Raw genomic sequence first — 26505 nt, 5'->3', positions numbered from 1 at the left:
TTCATTAACATTAATTTCCTGGAAAAGGAAAACTTTCTTCTTCGTCTATTAAGATTTCTATCATAAAAAATTTACTGAATCATTCGAAAGCCTTAATGACATAAGAAAACAGAGTCTGAAAAATATAAATTATAAAATGTCATAAACTCAATATGAACATAATCTTAAAAATTTCATTCCAATTTAAAGGCTATCTTCCTGACTTTCAGCAATACTCTACGATAATATATCTCCAGAAACAATAACTCAAATGTAACGTAACTGAAAACTTTCTATACTTCTTTAGAAAAAAATTATAAGTATCTTCCATCACTGATAAAATCAAAAGGATTATTCTCAATCAATATTATTAACTTGAAAAATAACAGGCTTTGTTGATAAAATATTCTTTGATTGAAGTTCCAATTAATTAAATCCCCACTTTTGATTGACATTCTCGAATGAACCTTTGTTTCACTACACTGCACTTTCGTTGGTCTGTACGTTGCTTTATCGTCGGGGTTACAGTACTGGTTTTGGCGGTGAACTTTACCGGTTGAATTTGGCTTGACGGCGACGTCCTCTTACGTCCCTAGACCTGTCGTCTGAACGGGTGTCTTGAAGCGGTGTTACATAAAGTTGCGGAACCAAAGGGGTGGTAGTACAAGAAGTTGGTTTGGGGACACACATGAACCGCTGTAAATAAATGTATTACAGCATTAATTTCTAACTCTTCCTACAATTCATCAAAAGCTAAAACAGGAGTTTATTCTGTTATTCAATTTAGATTTTATCTTGACGTTCTGATTTCATTCTCAAAATTTAACAGATTTAAAACAAATTTACTTGCCAAAGTGTCATTAATATACAATGCAACATTTATGAAAACACCCGTAATAAATTAATATAATGCTTTTAGAAAATGAATACTTCATTAATTATGATGTTAACTTTATATAAATTGATATAATACTCTTAGAAAAGGAATAATTCAGATTGAAATGATGCTAACTTATATGATATTTTTCGTTTGGTTTGCGAAATGAAATATAATTTTCATATAGTAGCTCGGCTAGTATTGTTGGAAACTTGTGCGCTAGCCAACATTTATTTTATTATTATTTATGAACTTTAGGACGCAATCCAAGTGTAAATAACAGACATTCGCCCAAAACTGCTCAGAACCTTAATTAAAAATGAACATTCCAGAGTTTATGATTTGATTTACCTACAAATACAAGTCCAAAAACGAGTATCAACTAGAATTATGAATTTATCACCAAATAAAACAAGACACTTTATAACACAATAGAAGAAAAAAAATATTGAAAATTTCACTTTAAGGTAAAAATAATGTTTGCCTTATAAGATTCATCTTGTAGATAGTTTTTACCTTTAATTAAATAAATTAGTAGACACATAGAAAATAATTTAAATTGTATTAAAATTTGAACATTCATTAACATTAATTTCCTGGAAAAGGAAAACTTTCTTCTTCGTCTATTAAGATTTTATCATAAAAAATTTACTGAATCATTCGAAAGCCTTAATGACATAAGAAAACAGAGTCTGAAAAATATAAATTATAAAATGTCATAAACTCAATATGAACATAATCTTAAAAATTTCATTCCAATTTAAAGGCTATCTTCCTGACTTTCAGCAATACTCTACGATAATATATCTCCAGAAACAATAACTCAAATGTAACGTAACTGAAAACTTTCTATACTTCTTTAGAAAAAAATTATAAGTATCTTCCATCACTGATAAAATCAAAAGGATTATTCTCAATCAATATTATTAACTTGAAAAATAACAGGCTTTGTTGATAAAATATTCTTTGATTGAAGTTCCAATTAATTAAATTCCCTAAATTATATTTTAACCTTATTTTACGTACCTTAGCGGTTATTTGAAGAAACAATTATTCGTACATGAAGAAGAAACACAATTAAACCTTTCAGGACATGGCACTACTAGAAAATTTAAACTTTAATAAAAATAAAACTAGCTCCTACATTAACTAATTATATAAACTTATAAACTTGCCCAAAAAGGGGGAAACATAGTGACTACATCTTTACTCTCGTAGTGCTCCTAGCAAAGTGTCCTCCGAAACGTAATCTGGTCTCTCGACTGGGGAATCCCCACTACTGTATTTAGAAACAGGTCTCCTATTGGGCGAAGGGAATCAATTTGACCAATCGTCGCGTGGCTTCTAGAGCCTTTGGACCAAATAGTAACTGCAAAATCGGTAGTTTGTTATAATTTCATTGCTTGCTGTTTTCCAACTTATCGCACTTTATGTCGCGACAGGAAGGCTAAGTTTTAGAGATAATTTATTCCATAATCTACATTCCTCGACGACTCGGAGCCACAATTTTTAAATATCTATCATGGGAAACTCGAAGTCATGGCCGTTCATAATAGAGAGAGAAAATAATTTATTTCGCTAACTCACTTACAATAATGGCTCTAGTCTATTGCAAATTAAATTTACTATTATAACTTGGGAAAAGGCCTGAATTAAAAAGAGTGCCCGGCACAATATGTTTAAATGTTTAAATGTTTGAATGTTTAAATGTTTAAATGTTTAAATGTTTAAATGTTTAAATGTTTAAATGTTTAAATGTTTAATGTTTAAATGTTTAAATGTTTAAATGTTTAATGTTTAAATGTTTAAATGTTTAAATGTTTAAATGTTTAAATGTTTAAATGTTTAAATGTTTAAATGTTAATGTTTAAATGTTTAATGTTTAAATGTTTAAATGTTTAAATGTTTAAATGTTTAAATGTTTAAATGTTAAATGTTAAATGTTTAAATGTTTAAATGTTTAAATGTTTAAATGTTAAATGTTTAAATGTTTAAATGTTTAAATGTTTAAATGTTAATGTTTAAATGTTTAAATGTTTAAATGTTTAATGTTTAAATGTTTAAATGTTTAAATGTTTAAATGTTAAATGTTTAAATGTTTAAATGTTTAAATGTTTAAATGTTTAATGTTTAAATGTTAAATGTTTAAATTTTAATGTTTAAATGTTTAAATGTTAAATGTTTAAATGTTTAAATGTTTAAATGTTTAAATGTTTAAATGTTTAAATGTTTAAATGTTTAAATGTTAAATGTTTAAATGTTCAAATGTTTAAATGTTTAAATGTTTAAATGTTTAAATGTTTAAATGTTTAAATGTTTAAATGTTTAAATGTTTAAATGTTTAAATGTTTAAAGTTTAAATGTTTCAATGTTTAAATGTTTCAATGTTTAAATGTTTAAATGTTTAAATGTTTCAATGTTTAAATGTTGAATGTTAAATGTTTAAATGTTTAAATGTTTAAATGTTTCAATGTTTAAATGTTAAATGTTTAAATGTTTGAATGTTTAAATGTTTCAATGTTTAAATGTTTGAATGTTTAAATGTTTATATTTTTATATGTTTTTATGTTGCGCATTTACGGCGAAACGCGGTAATAGATTTTATGAAATTTGACAGGTATGTTCCTTTTTAAATTGCGCGTCAACGTATATACAAGGTTTTTGGAAATTTTGAATTTCAAGGATAATATAAAAGGAAAAAGGAGCCTCCTTCATACGCCAATATTACCGTAAGAATCAGACTATAGAATTATTCATCATAAATCAGCTGTCTAGTGGACTATAATACTACCCGTTCAAAAACATCGAACATCTTTAAAATGTATCTTTCCTTTAACGTTAGTAGACCGTAGACCATAATACTACCCGTTCAAAAACATCGAACATCTTGAAAATTTTATCTTTCCATCAACGTTGTAGACAGTTGCAGCCTCACACTCACATTCCGGGACGACACGTCACGGTACGATATAGGACAGAAAGCTCTATGTTTATTTAGGATTTTTTCTAGACATTTTTAATTGATAAATTATTTATTAATTCTTGAGAAAACATAACAACAGGTCAATGTAACTCACTGAGCGCGAGGTCTACTGTTCACAGAACTACTAGTATTGTTGCATGAGATTGCAATTAACCAGGGACAGGGATTCTCAGAAATAATTTCAATTGATGAGTTGAGATTTCATCGCAGAACTAAGGGCTGTGAGAGAAGAGATCACATCAGAAATGAGGATAATAGCTGAATATCTTCTGCCTGAATGAGAGAGTTGCATCTTATCGTCAGCAATGGAAAGAGCATGTGAAACGAATGTCAGCTGATAATAGGCTTCCACTGAGAAGTATAAACCGGTAGACAAAAGAGACATAGGCAGGCCACGAAAAAGATGGCAATGATCAATATTTATCATAAAATAAAAACAGTAGACTGTAGTGATGGTTATGATGATAGTGATGATATTAGATTAGATTGATGTTATTAATTATACATTTTTATCCTAATTACAAGCTGAATGTGAGTCGGAACAGGAAATAGCCTAATCCCTGTTTGAAAGAAGAAGAATTTCGATCGAATAGACATAGACTAAAAAGAGGGATAGTTCAATAATTTGAATATAATTTCCTCTTTTAAAAAGAGGGATAGTTCAATTATTTGAATATTATTTCCTCATTTAAGGCTTGTCGCAAATTGAGACGTGATGTGACGCGATGTGACATGACATGACCTGAGTCTGCTAGATGTTTTAATATCATATTAAAATGTTCAGATTGATACGGAGCTAGCACGTGTGAACATTTCAATACGATCATTTGTTATTAACTCATCTAGCAGACTCTCGTCACAACGCGTCGGTCGCGTCTCAATTTTCGACTAGCCTTATGACCGAATTAAACGTTTATTTTACATTTAGGCTAAGATAAAGGCCAATTCCATCTCATTCGTGAAACAACTGTAATGTACATTATTATGGATCAAAACAGAACAATAATGTAGTCTTTAGTTGGGAGAAAGGTATTTCAAACATTCTCCTAGCAAAATATAATACGAGATTTGAAGTTTTCTATTGAAGTGATAGGGTGAGTAAATGGAGTAGCTGAAATTTATTCTTAAAAGGACTTAGAATTAACATATTAACATATTTAACATATTTATTAGAACAGTCACAAACACGATATTTGGAAAGAGAAACAGGCAATTGCCCAAAACTTCTTCAATTCCTTGATTTTGGCACATAAATAGTCCAAAGTGAGGTTAAGTTTAAAATTTCTGTTTTCACCAAAGATTAACACTCAGAGAATACGTATTCGAGATATGACTGATGAATTTTGAATTTCGAAGGGTTGATAAGAGCCGGAAATAACACTAAACAATCCGAAAGTTTCAATAATATTGAAATAAACTTGAAAATTTAGAGCAGAAAAATTAAAACTACTATCACTGCAACTATCAGCTGATTATAGCCAATTACGCCAAGGATAGACAGTTTTACTGCGTTTTTCCAGCGATCCCTAGCGTTTTAACACATTTTGCAAGAACTAATTGAGAGGAAATGTTCAAATTGAGCTATAAAAATGTTGTATTGAAAGGGTCTTGGAATAACGCCCAAGTTCAGCGGGTTTTGAGCATTTTCCTGCGTCTTCCACGCCTTCTCAAAAACTAATTGACATATCATGTTCAAAATTGGTACAAAAGATTAGCAAGGGTGTAGGAATTTTGTCTTGAGAAGACTTCAGAATTACACCAAAGATACGCCCAACCTAGGCGCTTTTACAGCGTTTTTCAAGCGGAGCTCCCAGGCAAGCCAAGCAAGTCTCCTTGCTAGTTGCTAACATTTACCATACTTGGGCAATGCAAACAACATGAATAAATATGATGGTGCATTGCATAAAACAGGAAAATTCACATTTCCTCTACCCAGTGCACTCTTGTGCAATTTCGTCTGTGTATTGTTTTTGTTCATCCCTATTCCATTGCCTTCTACTCCTTATTCCCAAATATCCCCTCTCGTTGGATGAGTAATCCATCACATGGAATTGGCTCATCCGAGCCCTTGTTTCACCAGCCTACTAGCCTTGAGAGCGGCGTAAATATTCTCTCACACGCGGAAACACCATCCTGTTTCGATTCCTTGACATAATACACAGTAAACTGGTAACTGATGTCACGAGAGTAAAGTCTCGTAGTTCAATCCATTAAGTAAATTAACTCACTCCATATTCAATAATGGTGGAAACGTGCAGTACATTTTGTAGACTTGTAAGTGGTCTTAACACGCAACAGAGTCTAGTCCAACGATCAGTGCTAATACAATTTCATCATTATCTTTCCATATTTTAACATTATCTTTCCTTGTTTTAACAATGGACAATTCATGGTATGAATTTCATTTGAGACTTGATCATATTGATAGTTAGCCTACAACATAAATATGGAAATTTGGTTTGTGAGTTAATGTTTTTTTAAGTGACGTTTCTTATTAGTATGTATGATTCAACCTACCACCATTGCATCATAATCATGAAAATTTGATTCGGCTGGTTCGGAACCCACCTAAAGTTGTAGGTCCATTCATCTCTCATCATAATCCGCTTAATTACCCACGTACAAGCCTAGAGCTCACGTGAACATCAACCTTAGCAAAAAAATATGAATAATCTAGCTTGTTAAATCAATTTCGATGAATTTTCAGTTTCGACTGCCTTCACTGTTCTGAAGAAAGAAGTACATAAACACAGCACGTAAACATGGAATTATTGGGCCTGTGATTGAAGGTCAAAATAGTTTTGAGAATGAATCGATAGCTTGGTTTAGAAAAAAGTCATTCCAATGAAAGAAGCTTGAATGTTTTGGAAATGAAGTTTGATTGAGTCTATCTTCTTCTCTTCATGGAACTCTCATATTCAACAATGTATAGGAATTCCAATAAAGCAAGTCATTCGATTCCAAGCGAAAACTATTTATGGCTAAACAATGAACCCATGAATTTATAAGGAAGGGAATCCTTGAAAGCCTTATAATAACGTACAACTCAATGTCAGAGTATCACAATGAATGGAGTTTCACATTTTCTCCTCTCATGTAGGTACCGTATGCGTTTTTGAGCTGCTACCGAAATATGTTATCAGACAATTTGCAAGCGGAAATTAGTAGTAAGAGTGATATTGTATACTGGTACGTGTTTTAAACAAGGGCTACAAATACTGTCCTTTGAAGCTGGTAGCTAGATGTACTTCCAGGTCTCTCAGTGCATAGGACTCGCTTAATGAGCCCTTTGATCAACCAACGAACGCCCTGCACGGTGCTCGACAGCCTTTGCTTGCCCTTCTCACATCAGCCCTTCAGCCTTTCTAGTTTCTCATATCGCTCACAGAGATGCCTTTCCCACTCTACTCGTGTTGTACATACCGTATAGACGACCAGTAAGTGATGTCACCCTGTGTTGTATGGGTTTCACACTGCTTCGCATATTCACACTATACGACAACAACAGTCTCGATTGATGCGGTGGCTACACACGATATGGGATTCAACACAAAGCTAATGATTTGGTTGACATTCGGCTGCAACAGCTCATATTTCTATCCGCCATGGTTTGATCGTTTGGCAAGTATAGACATGTGTAAATCGATGGTGGTTTTTGATTAATTTGTAGTAGAGGAACTTTTTCAAATATGCCTACTTTCTCAGCTAGTTGGGATCTTGAATATGAATCATGTTTGTGAGACAAGTAATTCAAAATGAGAAAATTCTCATTTCCCAATTTATTACAATAAAAGAATTCAGCCATTTTCTAAGCACCCCCTTCGAGTAAGATAAAGAGGATCTATCATTTTTCGTAGTGTGTTATCTTTATCTTTCTTAATCGAAATGTTTACTCTGATGGAAAACTCATAATTACAAACCTGAATGTGCATGGAGGTATTGGAGTTGGATACGACCAAAGACGTATCAAGGCAACAAACTTTATGCTTCTAAACTTGTTATAAAAATGGAACAGTTACACAATTATTCAACTAAAGAAGAATAGGATTGCATAGACGTCATGAAACCACGATTTATTGGTAGTTCTTGGCCTACAAAAGGCAGTTTTAATTTTCAACTAAATATCGTTAGTATTGATAGAATACTTCTTGGTGTTGGTGTGAGGATAAGTATTTCGCAAAAATAACTAAGGTAATTCATCCATTTGAGCCCATTGGGCTCACTCTCTTCCTTATAGCTGAGACTTCATTAAACAGTGTAATGAATAATCGCTTGATAATGTACAAGCTAACTACCAAAATAGCAGAAGATAAATACAGCTCGACCGTGAAGTGAATAATAGAGTGTTGTCTGGCAAGCCCTCTGCTCTGTGCCAGCCTCTTCAAGGATTTGGCTGTCCACTTGCAATAGATCAAGCCCAAAACAAAATACTGTCAAAAGACATTATAAGTTAGTAGTTCACTCATAACTTGATGATGGAATTTATTGTAGAAGCATCACTTTGAGATAACAGTTTGCCTTATTATAAGAGTGTTTCATCTCGATTGGGCATGTAACAATCTAATAATTTTCAGCACCAGTTAGTCGTTTCTAGGGATAGTTTTCTCTGAAATATTCTCTTATCAGCTTATTATCATACTGAATAATTCAACTTCTCTAGGGTTTTCAAATACCAAGGAATTTACAAATTCCACCTATTTAAAAGTCTCGTGACAGTACGCCGTGGTAAATTACAGGAACCACCCAAATAAAACGAGAGTCACTCAAAAGTCTTAAAGCCTTTAACTTGAAACTCACACTTTTATATTGATATAGGAAGGCTATTGGCACTTATAATAATGTATTTGATACTTTTGTTTTACGATTCGATTAGTTAGAATAGTTATAGATTAATCACATCTTATATCGTTAGTTTGATAAACAAATTGCAATTCTGGGATCTTCGTTTAAAGTTTCAAGTATTTGAGCTTTCCTTGTGAGGAAATATCTTATTCAAAACCACGCAACTCTACAGTTCAAGAAGAAACCAAGAGTGTTCTCTACAATAGTATAATGATAAATAATCAATGATTTGTCTCTTCAGAGATGAAAGCCTTATTTCCTTAGATATTATAATAAGAAGAGTCTTCTGTATTTCCTAATTATATCCGCCTAGTGAAGAATGTTTTAATACAATTTAATTTAATTATCTTTAATTTCGAATCCAATTTCCTATCAATAATATACATCAGATAAAGCATACAGATATATACATCAAAGTTAAATTTTTCAACTCTATGAAACTTTTTAATTGATTTAATTTCGAATCTCATCCGATATAACACGGTCTTAGTGGAAAAACAAAGTTTGGGCTATGAACCAAATTAAACTAAATACTTCGAACATGAGATTGTCTTTGAAGCCATATTATCACTGCCCATGCTGCCATCTTCTTTCCTCCTAGTTGATAGCCTGCGCACCAGCCAAGAAAGGTAGATAGATAGATATAGATATAGATATAGACTGACTTATTTGAGGTGATTATGCCCAAGTTATATTGACTGATTCCCAGTGTTCTCACGTTTAGTATATTTTCAGTTTGGGAGTGAATTTAATAGAGAAGTTTGGGAGGGATAGAATAAGAGTAATAGTGGGGGAAACTGTGCTGCTCCTTTACTTATTCAACGTGAACCAAGATACTCAGTATGTAACTTATCCATAACCTATTTTGACTAACCCAATCAGATTGTAACGCAAATCTAGGGCAATTGACCCCATTTTCAAACTCCTTTTTAACCAAAGACTAGTAAGACATACACTAGAGTACTCGGGTACTTAAGTATTGATAATAATTATTTATTATTGGTCAAAATATTAGCTGTAGATGAATCATATTGAATTTTACCTTGCGTCTTCCGAAAGGCTTGTAGTGATGATCCTTTCTGGCTGGCCGACGAAACGCCATTATTATTATTATTAAATATAATAAAGTCTATCAAGGTAAATATCTCGTTAGAATTATATGATTGAGAGCTAATTTCTTCCGTTGTCAGCTTTTTCCGCACAAATTGTTGCACCTTGTGATGATTAATAACAAACTCTGTAATAGCAGTTCCAGAGGATGTTCGATACACATTTCAAGAGCACTACTCACTGTACAAATCCCTGAGGATTCCGATTTGGAGGAAACAAAACACTGAAACAGTCTAACAGTTGCGAGCGGAGAAATAGAACTGACGAAGATAACGCTCTTTTTACGAATGCACGCTCACGTTTAGGTTTGTTCTTTTTTTAACGCACTCACAGTTTTTGTAAACAACGCCTGTTTCGTTTGGCGTTCTATAAAGCGGAATTATATTTTGATTGGAGTAAGCCCCGCACTTGAGAGTGGAGCAATTTACTTAAGAGACACCAGACACAGAAGTTGGTGTGATTGTAGGGAAGACAGTGAGAAGAGCCGCCAATTCCCGGCCAAAGTGCTCTATAAATAAGTTTGGAATCTGCCATTCGCGCGATCCTTAGAGGTGTGCCCTCCCACAAGCCAACTTCTGCCGCTTGTCGGCATTCTTTCGATTTCGCCAATTTCGTATTTTTCAATTTCAATGGCAGAAAATAATCAACAAGAACTCATCAAGTTGAACTGTAGTACTAAATACTATTTTGGTTTCATAGGCGAAAAAATGCTTCAGTATTTCAGCGTCTGGGCATAGCCTATAGCAGCGTTCAAAAATCTATAATGGGGTGAAAGAGCTCAAGCAGATCAAAGAAGGTTTAATACTATAAGTCTATAACAATAAAGATTATTCTAAGTTTGTTTAATGTAGAAATCCTCTTTCTTTGTGTCCTCGAGTGAAGAAAACCGACCATAATTTCAATTCACGAAGTTTCCTTGAAAGAGCTTATTTTTGGTATTGTCAGGTATTTATGCTGTATGTATTTCCATCCCATGATTAAGATGATGTACATCATTAATCCCATGATGAACTTGTGAGTTGACACGAAATAAGTTTTAATATTTATAAAGCCGTATTTGACTTACATGTGCCCAGCTGGCAGTAGTCGGTAGAGCAAAAAATGAGATTTGAATATTTTTTATATTTATGCGCCTGCTGAAATATACCAGCTCTTCAAAGATACCAAATTATGGCATATACCAAATTCTGCTATCAATTGCTGCAAACTGCTGCCGCTTTATCAATCTGCAATCCTTACCGCTGCTCTGATTGACTCCACTATTATAGATGCTGAAGAGGTAGATAAATATAAGGATTCTAAATATTGCACAAGACAATATGGTACCGACACCAATCCAACTCGCTACCATCTGACAAAGGGGTCAGCAGTGTGAGATAATACCGAGTGTGATCAACGACGGTATTTTAGTTAGAATTTACTTTCTATGCCTTGTAGAACTGCTTAGGCTTAATTCTATGACCCTGTGTTTCAGTCAATTCGACTTCAGTAATTAGGTTGAACCATTTAAATAAATCTTGAGAGCGTAATATTTCTAAAGATTTAATGATCAATACTGTATATCGCTGATTTAGCCAACACATTCGGTGAAGAATATAGTTGGTTGCTAATTTTATTAATTTGTCAATAATAATGAGAAATACTAGTACAAGATTGGTCATGCATGAAGACAGGATTATAAATGAAAGGTACACCATTCAACAAATGAAATATATAATTATACATAAAATTATATCCAACGAGCAATAATAAAATATGAAACAATAAATATAAAAACAATGTGAGAAAATACGCAAGAAAAAATATCACAGATGGCTCTTTCAAAATCTTATGCCTACTAGTATCAATTGATAATTCTTGTAATTTTCCTATCAGCATATATCATATGTATTTATGTGGCTCAATCTGTCGACATGCTTTCGCTTGTCAAATAAAAAATTTTATAATTTCATATTCCAACAATATCAAAAATTCAAATATTAATTCTCAGGTTATGAGTTCGGCTGTCAGTGGAATTTAGATAAAATAACTTATTTTAGGAAATTTGAGCTTCTGGTAATTCTTTTTAAAATAATAATGATATTTACTAATACTTTAAATAATACTGAGGGTGAAGCAGATTCAAAATTGAGTGAATGTAGTAAATCCTTTATAAAGTGAATGTAAAACCCTGGTACCGATTAGTTCCAACAAGAAATTGATGTTTATAAAATTTAGTAGAAGACAGAGATCTGCTAAAAGCAGAGAAGCGAAAGTATCGCTTTGAATAAAAATATTATTTGTTGACTCAGTGAAAAACATTTCTGCCTCAACAATAATTGCCTGTGCAAGTAACGAGAGCCATCGTCACGCGATTGCGAATTACTGTAACATGTTTCCAACTTGAAGGTGGATTCCGTTTCAAAAAGTTACAACTTCCTTTCAAGCTCCATAAATTAATATGAGTTACTGCACAAAAACTCTTACAAACTTTCAAATTATTCTGTTCTCATTATTCGATAAAATTCTATTATTAAGTGTATTAGGAATTTCAGGGAATGAATCCAGAAGTTTTAAAAAGTTGAAAATTGCGGCTCTGCATGAATTTAGAAGTGCTTGGAAAGCTTTCTTGAAAGAAAAGAACGTTAACTTGATAGTTACGCCACCCAATACATCATTCAATGAATTTGTATGTAGTCTTGAATTGCTCTTGAATCAATGAAGAAAAATGTTTTCATTTGTGGTGACTTCAATAGCAATATATTGGACTAAAGGTCTAATAATTGCAAAAGGTTTCTGAACTTGTGCTCTTCTCATCATTTTGGGCCAATGAATGATTCCCACACAAGAGTTCAAGTTTAATGCAGCCGGAAATATCCATATCCTGCATAGATATTGGGCCACATGAATGAAGTTGAATATTTGCTTATACTTCTAAAATATGGAGCATATGATTCATTTCCTATGAATAAACGTGAGCAAAACCTTTTTCTCATGCTCATCAAAAAAATACAGTAATTTGAGCATTTGCTCAAAAGTAAAGCTTGTGCTCAAAATTGTATGAATAAACTAGAGCATTAGTATAGTTTCCTGGTAGTTTCCTCTACCTCACACAAATTAGTTGAGCCATTTTATTCTGAGCAAAAGGTGAAAAGCTGCTCTAGACTAGACTCACCTTTCTTGAAGCATTTGCTTGAGCATTGAGCAAAGTCTCTAGTTTATTCATACAATTTTGGGTACAAGCTTTACTTTTGAGCAAATGCTCAATTATTTTTTTGATGAGCATGAGCAGAAGGTTTTGCTCACGTTTATTCATAGAAAATGAAGCATATGCTCCATATTTTAGAAGTTTAAGCAAATTTTCAACTTTATTCATATGGCCCATTATCTTGACAAACTCAGATTTGAGCAATTTACATTGTACTACTCTGGATTTTGAGTTGTCAGATCATCATGCATAGTTCTTTCAGGTTTCTCAAGCGCGTCTTTGCAAATTAAGGGTTCCTATGTGAGTAAAAGATGCTTTCCAGAATCTAGTATTAAGAATTTTGTTTTATTGTTTTGGAAAGGGAGACTTTTGGCAAAATTGCTTAGAAGCTGGTTCTTGCGTGGAGGGTTGTAGCATGTTTTCCATAGCTATCCATCAAAATCCTTTTCCATCAAAAACATTCAGGGTGAGCGCTGGTAATAGAACTTGTAAGGGATGGCTGACCAATGGTATTAAGGTATCATGTAAACGCAATAGGGAAATTCTTAAAATGTTGCATTGCAATCCTTATCCTAGCATTGTTGAATATTTCAAGAGGTATAAGCTTATTCTCAAAAATGTTATAAGACTGGCCAAAAGAAAGTTTCTAGCTTGTACTTACTCCTCCATCTATTCTATCTTACTTCCTCCAGCAATGTAACAAAGACAACATTGAGGGTTTGGAAAATACTCTGGGTACTAATAAAAGGTCGAATTCATGTCCTGTACTCAAGATGGGCTCCAGTGTGATCTCTGATCCACAGCAGGTAGCAAAATCATTCAATAAGTATTTTAATACAGCTGCTTAACAATATTATTATAGTTCTTCGAAGAACTCTGCAGGTAGAAGGAAATATAAAAGGGTCTTTGATGCTCCTGTTAATGGGTCTATATTGGCTTTTCAATTCAAAGATATAACTGTGTTGAGGTACTCACCATTATCAATAGATTGTAAAATAGCAGGTCATCAGGGTGGGACTACAGTAACTTCATTAACCATAATTATTATGGGTAATATAGTTACTGTAGGTGGGGCGAGATTCCACTATTTGTTTTGAAACGAACTGCTCATCCTATTTTAAAATCACTCTCACATGTTATCAATCTTCCATTCAGAACGGGTGAATCAACTGATTCGCTAAAATTATTCTCATTGTATAAAAGTCTATGTATAAAAAAGTTGATTCACAGGAGATGTTCAACTTCTGACCAACTTCTCAGTGTACTGAGAGAGCAGTATATTTATAAAAATATTTGAGAGAGAGCAGTTCATATTCAGTCGCATTCTTATTTTGAGGGGAATAATCTTTTCTGTGATTATCAGTTCGAATTCAGGAAGAGTAGAGGTATTGACAGTGCAGTGTTTGGACTGAATAAGGAAGCTCTCAGTGCTCTGGATGGATCTCAGAGGGTACTTTGTAACTTCTGTGATCTGTCTGTGGCCTTTGATTGCGTAAATCATGATCTGCTCTTGTGTAAGTTGTGGCACTATGGTGTGAGGGGAGTCGAATTTTTGTGGCTACAATCTTTTTTGCTCAGAAGATATCATAGGGTCTCAGTTGATGCGGATGGCATGGTTTTCAACTCTTCTTGGCTGGCAATGAATCATGGTTTTTCACAGGGATCTATACTGGGACCATTGCTTTATCTGATATATGTCAATGATATCCCAATGTTTGTTAGTTATGGCCTCACTTTGTTTGCTGATGATGCAACTACACTCATAAAAGGTGAAAATTTTGATTCTCCAATTAATGGAGCAGAAACCTGTTTGACTAAGCTCAATTATTAATAAGTGGTTTAATTATAATGGTCTGATATTGAACAATAGTAAAACTAAGTTAGTGCCTCTTTATGCCTCAGGGAAATTTCCATGTAAAACTTGATTCCGATACGACCTTGAAACCCTCAAATGCAGCCACTTTTCTGGGGTTGTTATTAGATAGTGATATGAAGTGGAAGTCTTTCTCTTCTGAACTTTTGAAGAAGCTGAGTAGAGCAACTTTTGCAGTTGGAGTGATCTTCAGCATTGCTGATTCAGGAACAGCTTTAATTGTTTATCATTTTTATTTTGTATCCCATCTTTGGCATTATTTTTTGGGGCAAGACGACTGAGTTTGAAGCTATTTTCAGGACTCAAAAGAAGGTTTTGAGGCGAATCTTTGGCCTGACAGTTAGGTGTTCTTGAAGACCAATATTTGGGGACCATTGCCTTCTCACAGCGCCAACTATATATGTATTAGAACTGGCTCTTTTTGTGTTAAGAAACAGGGAACGTTTTATGGAGGGACAAGTCGCACAGATCGTAGATAAAACACTCGATTCAGGGGGATCAGCAATCCAGAGCATAGACTTACTCTATTGGAGAAAGGCCCTTATTACATATGGGCATGAAAGTTTTCAACGCCCTACCACAGATTATCAAAGACAGTGCTACTCCTGGTATATTTAAGGATCAATTTAAAGCTATTCTCGTAAGCATATGTCCCTATAAAGCTGTCCTCTATAGCTTGCTAATATATCAGTACTTATGTTTACTGTTAGTACTCTATTTATATTGGTATTGGTATCATTTATAATTCATTATTCATATTTTGTTATCATTTTTTCCATATTTAGAATAGTTGTGATATTTCATACATCACTGGAGCTCTGCTCTGCTATGTGGTTTTATGTGAAATTATAGAATAAAATGAATAAAAAATAAAAATAAATGAAAAATGAATATAACAATAGTTATTTGTATATCTAGAGTGAAAAGTGCTGTTTTTTCTCCCTGAGGGAAAGTTTGAAGCCCGAGGCGAAGCCGAGGGCAACAATTTTCCTGAGGGAGAAAAAACATTTTTCACTCGTGATATACACAACATTTTTCCTCCACCTAAATTTTTATAAAAACTGCTAATAAATAATTTTTAAAAACGTATGTGACCAAACAATGTGTTACAACATAATTTAAAAAGTAAACAGAAACAGCTGGCTTGTAATCACAGTTCTCCTCCGACAGCACTATCTGTCGGCTAAAGTTGTAACAACAATGACAGCCAAAACTACAGCTATTATGAAGTTCCCGTTTCAAATTTGATTAGTTAATAAGTAATATTCGTTGGCTGATATTTTGAATAACATGGAATAAAAGAAAAAATATATACATTTTTTTTTAGTATAGTGATATGAAGTTTGTAATAATAATTTCAGCATACAAACTTAAATTTTATATATCGATCAAATGTCTGGTTGAGGTATTGAATTTAGTTGGTTTAATGACTACTCTATATGCTTCCTCATCTGAGCTTAGACCTTCTGACCTATTCCAAATGTACATTTTTAAAATAGAGATGCTTCCCATGTTATTTAAATGGAGTCACTTTTACTCCCTAGGGAGTTTTTCTGTTTTTTAGTACCGAGAGCGAAAAAGTGACACTTTAGTATCATGTTTCAGGGAGTAAAGTAAGTACTTTTGACAGTAGGTGGAGGAAAAAATAATTTTTAGTAAGTAGCCTATGTAGTAATACAACAAATCTATATTGAAACTATAACAAAAATGCACTACGCTCTAAAAGTTATTACAAAATTATCATTTCATACACTAAATATATGTGCTAACCTCGACACATATATTATATAGTGAAGTATCATTTTGCAAACCTTGAAGATTGTTATATTATTGAAAATGTATGAAAAATAATATGTAATGTTCCTGAATTTATGAATAAACTCCTCTGGATGTGTCGTCCAACATCCAGAGAAATTATTACTATTTTTAATATTATTATTATTATTATTATTATTATTTTTGAAATAACTTCAAGCTTTTTCCAGAGATGAAAGAAATAATGTAGTTTTCTTTACTCTATGCTCATCTATATCTATAGTAGCTCATCTATTTCACCTTACTGAGTTTCTTTGTTATTCTATTGTTAATAAAGTGATGTGGGGCTATATTAGCAAAGTATTCCGTGAAGTATGTAAATTGATGTTTATTTATATGTTATCTTGTAAAGGTTCGAGTATAAAGATTGAGTACAGGCAGATGTTTGTAAACGTGTATTCAAATTAGGATGATGCTTATTTGTATTGGCATGTAGCCTATAATGATTTTCCAACTAATGTCATCTAAATTCAAAATTTATAGTTTCCAAGTTTATTTTGGACTAAAATTTTATAAAAATAGTACTAGTGAAATTCTAACCTTATCTTGAACTTTGTCACCTATAAATTTGGAAGAAAATAGCACAAGGACTATCTTATTATTTTATCTTCCAATGTTTTTACATTAGTTTCATTTGCATTGTAAATAAATAATGGGTAGGATGCATAGTAAGTTTTCGAGATATATGCGAGAAACTGAAAAATAATTGTACCTTTGAACCACCCCCTTAGCACAGTGGATGGGGGTGGGGACTTCTGGTATGTTACCTCCTTACTACCCTAAACAGAGCTGCAGGGCGAAAAATTATCTTCCTAACGTTTCCCTAACCCCTTATTGACCGTACTATTTATAACGAAGTAAACTGGTGTCTAGCAGGTTTGTTGATACTGTATTTAAAAATGAAAGCACTGAACTATGTAGTTCTCGATTTGTAAGCTAGGTGGCAGCAGCAATCGATTGCATTGTTGGTTGGCTGTAGGCTGCAGTTAGTTGAGAGTGACTCCAGAAGAAAGCGCTCGAGTGTTGGCAGTAGTAGAGCTTTCAGGGTCAATTTACGCTGCCACGTGGAGAGAAGTGCTGTTGTTTTCGTTCTAATAGGAGTTTGAGGCTCGCTAACCCTTTCAACCCCTTCTCGCAACTCGCAACTAGCAAACAGCAAAGCAACGCCTGTCGCCTGACAAATAGATTGAACGATTTCACTGAAAACATGCCACCTCGTCTGTTTTCATGATGCTTCTCTAAAGCGCCGTATCACGAGGCTTATCAATGCTGCAAACAAATTTGATTTTCCAAGATTTTTGCCCTGTTTCAAACATATCAGTCAATAATGTTCGTACAACAACCAGTTTCTGTCGAGAAAATATACCAAGAAAAATCGCCACTCACAATATTCAATTCAATGAGAGAAATTCATTGTTATGCCAACTTTTTAAATTATGAGGTTGGATATTTTTCTATTTCTTAGACAAAGTTGACAGTTTTAGTTTTTTGTTTATGTACAATATATCGACAAGAAATAAATTATAGACTTTTTATCAGGCATGAATACTTTCATTCAATCTGTTTATTCTTGAGAGATGTGAATTCATATACGATAAGAGGAATAGAACAAATTGTGTTTCTATATTCGTTCTCCAAACGAATTTGATAATGCACTTTTTTATAATAGATCACACGATTCCGAGCCATACCTGCATAATAATTCAATATGAATACGATTCATACATTGTTGTCCTGATGTGATATGAGTAATAGAATATTGAAATTCACAAATGTCTTCTCAAGTATAATTTATTCCAATCAGGGATTATTCTGAGTGCATATCTTCTATATATTTTTTTTGTTTGGAAGCGAATAACTCAGTTATTATTGTAAATACAATATGAGATATCAATTATCTCAAACTAGTTTAATCATTTTTGATGAATAGCTTGCTTGCATTAGGGAAGCACTTCAAATCTTTCTTCATAATTTTTCAATTGATCATAATTAAAAATCGTAGGTAACTAATTCCACATGGATAATAATTCTTCTGTTTATAATGAGGTTAATGACTGTTTGATTGTTGGATTTTCTTGATAATCTTCATTGAACTGACAAGATCCAGTGGATTAAGTGACATCCTATAGATTTTCATTCAAATTTATCAACTTTCGGAATAATAAAGGATTAAATGGCAAGTCAAGTAGTAGAGCGCCAAAATAATTAAATTATAATATCTCAAATCTCATATTATCAAATTATAATATTTGATAATAAATCTTCTGACTTCAGAAGATGATGACTCCAAAATAACACGCATTATAGTAATCGCAGACTTGTGTGTGTCACGTAGGCCATACTTGATTGACGGTATACTAATTTTGTTTTTGTAACAAGTAGTGTGTGTGAAATCCTAGTGATTTCTAAATGACTCACCCAATTAGCGCATGGAGAATTCAGTTTACTAATTTTCGTGTGATAAAATGCAAACTGAAAACAGCATAAAGTTTCCTCTGTCTTTGAAACAGATAAAGCTAATTATAGGACTCACATTTGTGCGTACGATTATTATGTGTCTATGACCGTATTCATGTCATTAATAATTATCTGTTTCGGAGTTGAAAAGTTTCACCCAGACTGGCAACGACACAGAAATTATCAACTCTAATTATACAGTCCAGAGTGTTATTAAAAACTGCCTAATAGCTTACTGATTGAACAGGCATCGATGATTCTTTTTATTGTCTTGTTTTGGAGAATTTCTATCCATTAGAATATACAATTAAATAGATAATTAGAGCAGTTCATCTGACAATATACAAGTATCTCTTCTAAGTTTGAATGAATATAGGAACGTTTTCAAAAAGCTGTAATGAGCCTGAGGTTTTTTTAATTTTAACTCCAGAGTCGTAATTTGGACTGATTAATAATTGATTTCTGCCAACATAATTCAACATAGTACTGTAGTGTAATCAACCTTTTGTTTTTCTCTCGTTGAGCATGCAATTTTATTGCATTAAAAGACTTCTGATGATTTCAATGTAGATTGATTATGAATTATCAACATTTTCTAATCAAGCATTAAAACTAGTCATCAAGTCAACTATAATTATCCAGTCAGAGAAAACCTAAATAATAATTCTAAAGATTGTTTATTCTGTTGTCCAGTTTATTTCTATAGTAGGCCTACAGTAAAATTTGATTCCAATATCTATATATTTGTGGTGCACATGAGCATAGGTTTCAGGCTTTAGGCGATCAATTTTGGATATGACACCGAAATAGTCAACACAAATGACCTTATAGGTGGCCACGTGGGAGTGTGGGAGGCAAATTACACATACTGTTCATGCATTAACATACAATGATGAAGCCGTACGCTGGCCTTCATTTGCGCGTGTATTATTGACTCCACCCTACCCGCTCCACCAAAACATTGTATTCAACCAGCAACAATGCTGCATCTCACTCTTCATTCCATTCCATCACTTCTGTTCATTCCAGCAGTCCATTTGCTCTGCTTATAGACTTCTATTATTCCATATTCGAGCACTGGCGAAGAGACCAAATCCTAAAGGCCAATATTTGAAACTGTTTATCAGACTATTGTGTCGCTTCCACCCCCATCCCTCACGCTTCACTCCCTGGCACTGAATTCAACAGTCACGAAAGCCGATGATCAAATAACAAATTCATAACGTTGGCCGTGTTAATTCCAACCACCACGCATTCATGAGCCCTGAACCGATTCGCACGTAAATGCAGATTTTGATTAACACAGCGACAGGATAAGTTGCCAGGCTCGACACATTGTTTCAAATGCAATGCAAGCCCTGACTGTGGGTTATGACGCCTGCAAATAAGACCGGTGATAGACACAATCAGTTATACCCATTTAAAGTTGAGCCAAATTTACATACGCATTAGTCAAATACATTTACTGAGCTACGCTTGCTCTCAAGTATTCTCAACATTCCATTTTGGTCGACTACTGAAGTTTGTATCATCTACAAATAGTCTACTACTATAATATTTTGCACTTGATAACTTAAGCTGAGGTCTCGTTTGTGCGTAAATGCCGTCGTCGACCACGACAGGGCGAGGATCTCAGATTGGGTAGATTTCAATTTGTCTAATAACCTTATAGATTATGTGCAATTATGTTTTAATGGGGGAAGTTGAGTTTATACTTTTTATACTTTTGAATGGCAATATGTTGATATTATTAGAAATGTTTCGATTCTTGAATAATAGACACAAATAATGAAAAGTTATTTGGTGAGCTGTTTAGCACACTTGAAATTTGGACAATATGAATGTCAACAATGCTTGTTGTCGTGGACTGCGGAATTTACGCAAAAAACGAAACCCTAACTTTACTTTTATAGCTACGTGACAAAAACCACAAATGTGCAGGATAAACTCCCGGTTGCACGTGAGTCTATTAAATTTAACTGTGGTTAAATGATGAAATCTAATTATGTTAATCAGTGCCACAAGAATCAATGAACGGAGACAATGCGGCCATTCAACCATGGTTTAATAATTAAACACAATTACACAATGAATTATTCATTATACTTAATTGTAATCACACAAAAGTTTCCAGAATAGTGATGAATAGAATATTAATTCATATTGATATTTCAATAGGACTAGTCAAACAATTGGTGTGATCTCTCCAAATTTATGAAGGATAATCGAATTACCCGTAGTGGTCTATTGAAAGTTGAGGTGCTGGTACAAGATAATCATCACATAACTCTTGAAGATTATTACGTGATACTCAAACATACTTGATCACTACTGATTTATTTTCTAATAACTTTCTCTGGAATAACCGTGGGAACATCAATTCATAGATGCTTTCTGTAAGATATCAATAAATAAATAGTCGCTACTCTTTTATGTGAACTCAACTTTATGTAAGAGTAGGTTAATCATTAGTTTTACTCGCTTGAATGAACCAATTTTAAAGTAACTTGAGGGTTTTCTTCATCCCATCTATGATCAGATGATCCAGGAAACATATAGATTTATCTGGAGTTGAAATACGTAAATGTTTAGACTGACATAACTTCAAATTCACGTAGTTTATTACACCTGATTTAGAATATAGAATACGGTTCAAACTGGAAGAAGAATCATTACTGGGTTTAAAATCTCATTATAATACATTAGTTACACTATTTTCGAATTTCATTAGTAGAAGCAAAGCCACGAAGTGGTAAGGATTATTGTTTTGTTCTAGTCTCTAGAGTAAGACAGATGAGGCAATGTGATAAAAACAGACTGAACAGTAAAATGCCAAGGAGAGTGATAGTAGCGCCAGATTTATCGAGTGAACGAGTGCAAGTGAATATAAAACATTATTTGGAGCAATATTACAAAACAAATTCGTCGAATAAAAGTATAGCGGTGGTACAAAAATAAACGCTGTTCATTGATTGCGACACGCGCCTCTCAAGTAGGTTAACTTGAAGCAATTGCTCAACATGCCAATGATTTTTGTTTGCTTCTTACAACTTCTTTTGATTTATGTCCGCTGTTATTTGTGATTAAAATAATGCATTAACAGCAGACTACCAAAACACGTCAAGGTCAAAACAGATTGCCAATGAATGTATAACGCGCACTTAAAAATAGTGATATTTCGAAATGAGATATTTTTCGGTAAATCTCTTATACGGTACTCGATTGTTTCTATATCGTCATTTTCTATATGGTTTTCATAATATACAGTATAGTTTTGTACAGTGTTGTATTTCCTACATAGTTCTTATACCATTTGTCTTTAGTTTCAGTTTTGGAAACGACATTTTCAACATGATTTCATCCTTTAGACTAAAAAAAAAAAAAATTAATAGAGTTATACATTTTTCTCATGCTGGTCTCATCAGTGAATACAATCATTTTATATATGAATAGAACAGTCAAGACTATCCATTATTCATCATTCAATCAGTCTGGGATCCACATAGAATTTCATATAATATCAGAATACCAGCTAAGAGTGGAGAGCAATGAGTGTATGTGCGTCTGTGTACACGATATCTCATCTTCCAATTAATGTAATGACTTGAAATTTGGAACTTAAGGTGCTTACACTATAAGGATCCGACACGAACAATTTCGATCAAATGCGATTCAAGATGGCGGGTAAAATGGCGAAAATGTTGTCAAAAACAGGGCTTTTCGCGATTTTCTCGAGAACGGCTCCAACGATTTTGATCAAATTCATACCTAAGAAAGTCATTGATACGCTCTATCAACAGCCTTAAGTCCCATATCTGTAGAAATTTTAGGAGCTCCACCCCATCTATGCAAAGTTTGATTTTAGATTTTCAATTATCTGGATTCAGATACAATTTGAACAAAAAATTCCAAGTGGAAAAGATTGAGCATGAGAATCTCTACAATTAATGTTCAGTAACATTTTCATCTAAAAATGGAAATAAGCTCGAAATTCGAGAAAATGTTATTATTTCAATTGCAAACTGTTGGCAACTGTCGATTCTATCAAATCATTCACTATCAAGAGATAGCAGACTTCGTTTGTCTCCAGCGTTATTGTCCTGTCACCAGCTGGCTTGGATCTTTGAATAGTAGACTTGTGATGCGCATGTACACTAGCGTCAGGTGATCAATTTTCATAGCGGCAAGGAAAGTTGTGTGAGTGCGCCACACCAGATTTTTTGGTATGTAGTTCGAACTGGATTTGCATGTTTCTCTGACTGAAGTTATGTTATTCAAAAGGATCTTTAGGTCTATTAAGGCGGTTAAGAAAAGGAGAACAATATTAAAATCTTCTCTGATACTATCCGCGATACTGTGCTTATTATATTGGTATTTAGTTATTAGAGTCATTCTTGTATTTTGATAGTGTAAAGCTTCAAATTGAATCAATTTCAGTGACTGCCAGTCACTTTCTTCCATGAATAACAACGAATTGATATTTGCGTGACACTATCAGGATTCGACTCGAACAATCAACTGCCACAAGTCTCATATCTGTAAAAATTTCAGGAGCACTGCACCATCTATGCAAAGTTTGATTTTAGATTCCCAATTATCAGGCTTCAGATACAATTTGAACAAAAAATTTAAAGTGGAAAAGATTGAGCATAAAAATCTCTAGTAGCAGTTTCACCTAAAATTGAAAATAAGCTCGAAATTAGAGAAAATAAGATTATTCAATTGCAATCTGCTGGCAAATCATTCACTATGAAGAGATAGCAGACTTCGTGTGTCTGCAGCGCTATTGTCCTGTCACCAGCTGGCTCAGATCCTAGAGAAGTAGACTTGAGATGCGCGGGAACACTAGCGTCAGTTGATCAATTCTCATAACGGCAAGGAAAGTTGTGTGAGTGCACCACACCAGATTTTTTTAGAATTGATTTCATTGAATTATGGTTTATTAGTATTCTGAAGTAATTTCAGAACAGAATAGAACTCTTTATTGTAAATTAAGAAATACTTCTACTTGGTCAATTGCAGAAAATTAAACGCAGAAAGATATATGACAGTTTTGTGATGTGGTCACTTGATAAATTCCGAATGTCATTCCGAGTAAGTTCATGAATTAGGATGATTCTACCTTACCTTAATAATATCTCATTTTTATTTTTAGATTTCCATGTCACTATGCATACACTGAGGCATTCTTAACCTATTGGATTTGCGTTGATAAATAGCAGGGCCAGAGGCTGAGGAAGATTCTCTCGCTAACAGCAGGGGTTGCAAAGTTTGGAGTATTTGAGTTATTAGCTGCGCGAAGGGATGCTAAGGTTCGGGTGAAGGGTTTGATAAGGTAAACGCAACTCATAGTTGCCAAAGTGGTGTGCCTAGATGGGGGTGTGAGGGGCGATGATAGGGTGGCGAGGAAAGAGAGAGGTTATCAAATCACTGGCTCAAGGGCTGCTTCACGACATGATTGATTGTGAGCTAAGAAGTGTCGAAGTCGAGACTGGCATGTCGAGATGTAGCATGTAGCAGGTTTTGTGTGGATAAGAGGATCCATTTTACGCTTCTAGAATGGATACTCAAGAAAAACTCAGCTGTGTTTGAAGCTATGTTACAGCTAACCTTCCTGAGAGACTTCTATATTTACACATTTCTATGTAATCAACATTGAAGCGTTTGTCGAATTGGGAAAATAGAAAAAAACTTAGAACAGGGTATGACAAAATTGGATATTTTTAATTGAGATTTTGAAACTCAAATAAAAATCTCATATTCAATAAATGTTACATAAAAATCGGAGTACCTTTTTAATATTTATTTTAAATAAACGTTTAAAAGGGTACTTCGATTTTTAGTTCTCATGTAAATATACAAGTTGCCCTGAACAAGAAAGTGAATGAATATTAATAAATCTTGTTTCTTAGCAATAGTTATTACTTTATTCTCGTTCCAATTTTCAGTTTACTGAAATGTCAACTCTCATATATGATCAGTTTATTGAACTTACAACATGTTGTAAGTGAACGACGTAGAAGTTTTTCCAAGGTGATCGATCAATCAATTGCTTAAAAATATAAGAATTTAACAATAAAGAAAAAACTGCTGGTTAATGAGTAGTAATTGTACGCCATTGGCATATATGATAAAAAATGAACATTGGCAATTTTTGAGAAGGAATATCCTAAATAATGTTTTAGCAAATAAATTTAGTTGAAACTCTCGAAGGAAGGAAAATAATCGATTACGGCATTTGAAAGAGCGTAGCTCGTGAGTTATTGTAGAGAGCAGCCTGCCCTCTAGCTGTTTCCTAAAAATTCAATTTGTTTTTTTATTGCAATGGTCCTCCATGAAAATGATGATGCCAAACTATGACCACCAATGGTTGTTTGACCAATACCGGACCGGGGCACATTTAGGCCTAGAGTTCCCCTACAGACCTCCAAAAACCATAAAAGTCTCAGTTTTTTCTTCATTTGTCCTGAATGTATTTTACCCGCAATCAGGCCATCCTTCTCTTCTACGAAAACACACAAGACCATCATACCTTCTCACTCCATTTTTATCTTTTTCCAGAGGAATTTTAGACACGCAATGCGCATGCGCTACATTCAGGCGCCAGCTGACCGTTGTACGCTAACCGCATGACTCTTGCTCTCTCAAGTTGAATACGCATCGCAAAACCGATAAAAACACGACATAAACTATAAACTCACTCAAAACGTATGCTCTATTATTCACCTCAAACAAGCCGACCATTTCCTTTGTTTCAATGCTATTTCTCCAAAACATCCCTGATCTGCTGGGCAGTAGGAACAGATGCTGGTCCTATTCATTTTCTCCAGTGGATTTGCTCATTTCAGTCTATAATTTAAGTCTTTCACAATTCTTGATAATCAATATGACCGCAAGAATATTTTTCGTTTTTCTAGAACAAACCTACCTTTTGTTCATGAAAGGGATACAAGTGAAAATTTTTCAAGAATCAGAAAAAATGTAATATTGTAATACTCCATAGATTTTAGAGAAATCATCTGTATTTTGGAATTTGAGCTCGAGTTATATCGATTCTGGAACTGTTTGTAGTGAGAAAGATAAATAAAACTACCCCTACCACTATTTTTGCATTTTATAGAAAAGTACTGATTACATTATTTTATAATTGATGAATGAATTGGTTTATTACTATAGCATTCCTTCCTTATTTCTCCAGCCGGAATAGAAAAATATAAATTTACCCAAAAATTGGATACCCACAAACTTAACGTGCTTATAAAATTTGGTTCTTTTTCGAATAATTGAGATTTCCAACTTCAGCAAAAATCGGGTGATTTCTACTTAATTGCTTGCTTTCTAATTGGTTGGAAAAGTTGAATGGGCCTCATTCCTTATCTTAT

The 26505-nt window shown here is 33.6% G+C and overlaps 1 protein-coding gene across 10 annotated transcripts in view; it reads right to left on the bottom strand.

Moving 5' to 3' along the window:
• Window positions 1-26505, bottom strand: part of LOC111054417 (voltage-dependent L-type calcium channel subunit beta-2) — a 312670-nt gene that overhangs the window by 70676 nt on the left and 215489 nt on the right. The window contains exon 1 of one of the 10 annotated variants that reach the window (XM_039423723.1): window positions 9724-10261. The exons of the other annotated variants lie outside the window; for them this stretch is intronic. Coding sequence (XP_039279657.1) covers window positions 9724-9783 — 60 coding nt within the window. The 5' untranslated portion in view covers window positions 9784-10261. Of the gene's footprint in view, window positions 1-9723; window positions 10262-26505 lie in introns of those variants that run through there. 10 annotated transcript variants of the gene reach the window in all.

The sequence above is a fragment of the Nilaparvata lugens genome, chromosome 3, assembly GCF_014356525.2.
Source record: "Nilaparvata lugens isolate BPH chromosome 3, ASM1435652v1, whole genome shotgun sequence".
Taxonomy (NCBI): domain Eukaryota; kingdom Metazoa; phylum Arthropoda; class Insecta; order Hemiptera; family Delphacidae; genus Nilaparvata; species Nilaparvata lugens.
Note: the sequence above shows the minus strand (reverse complement) of the source record. Positions and strands in the feature narration are given on the sequence as shown.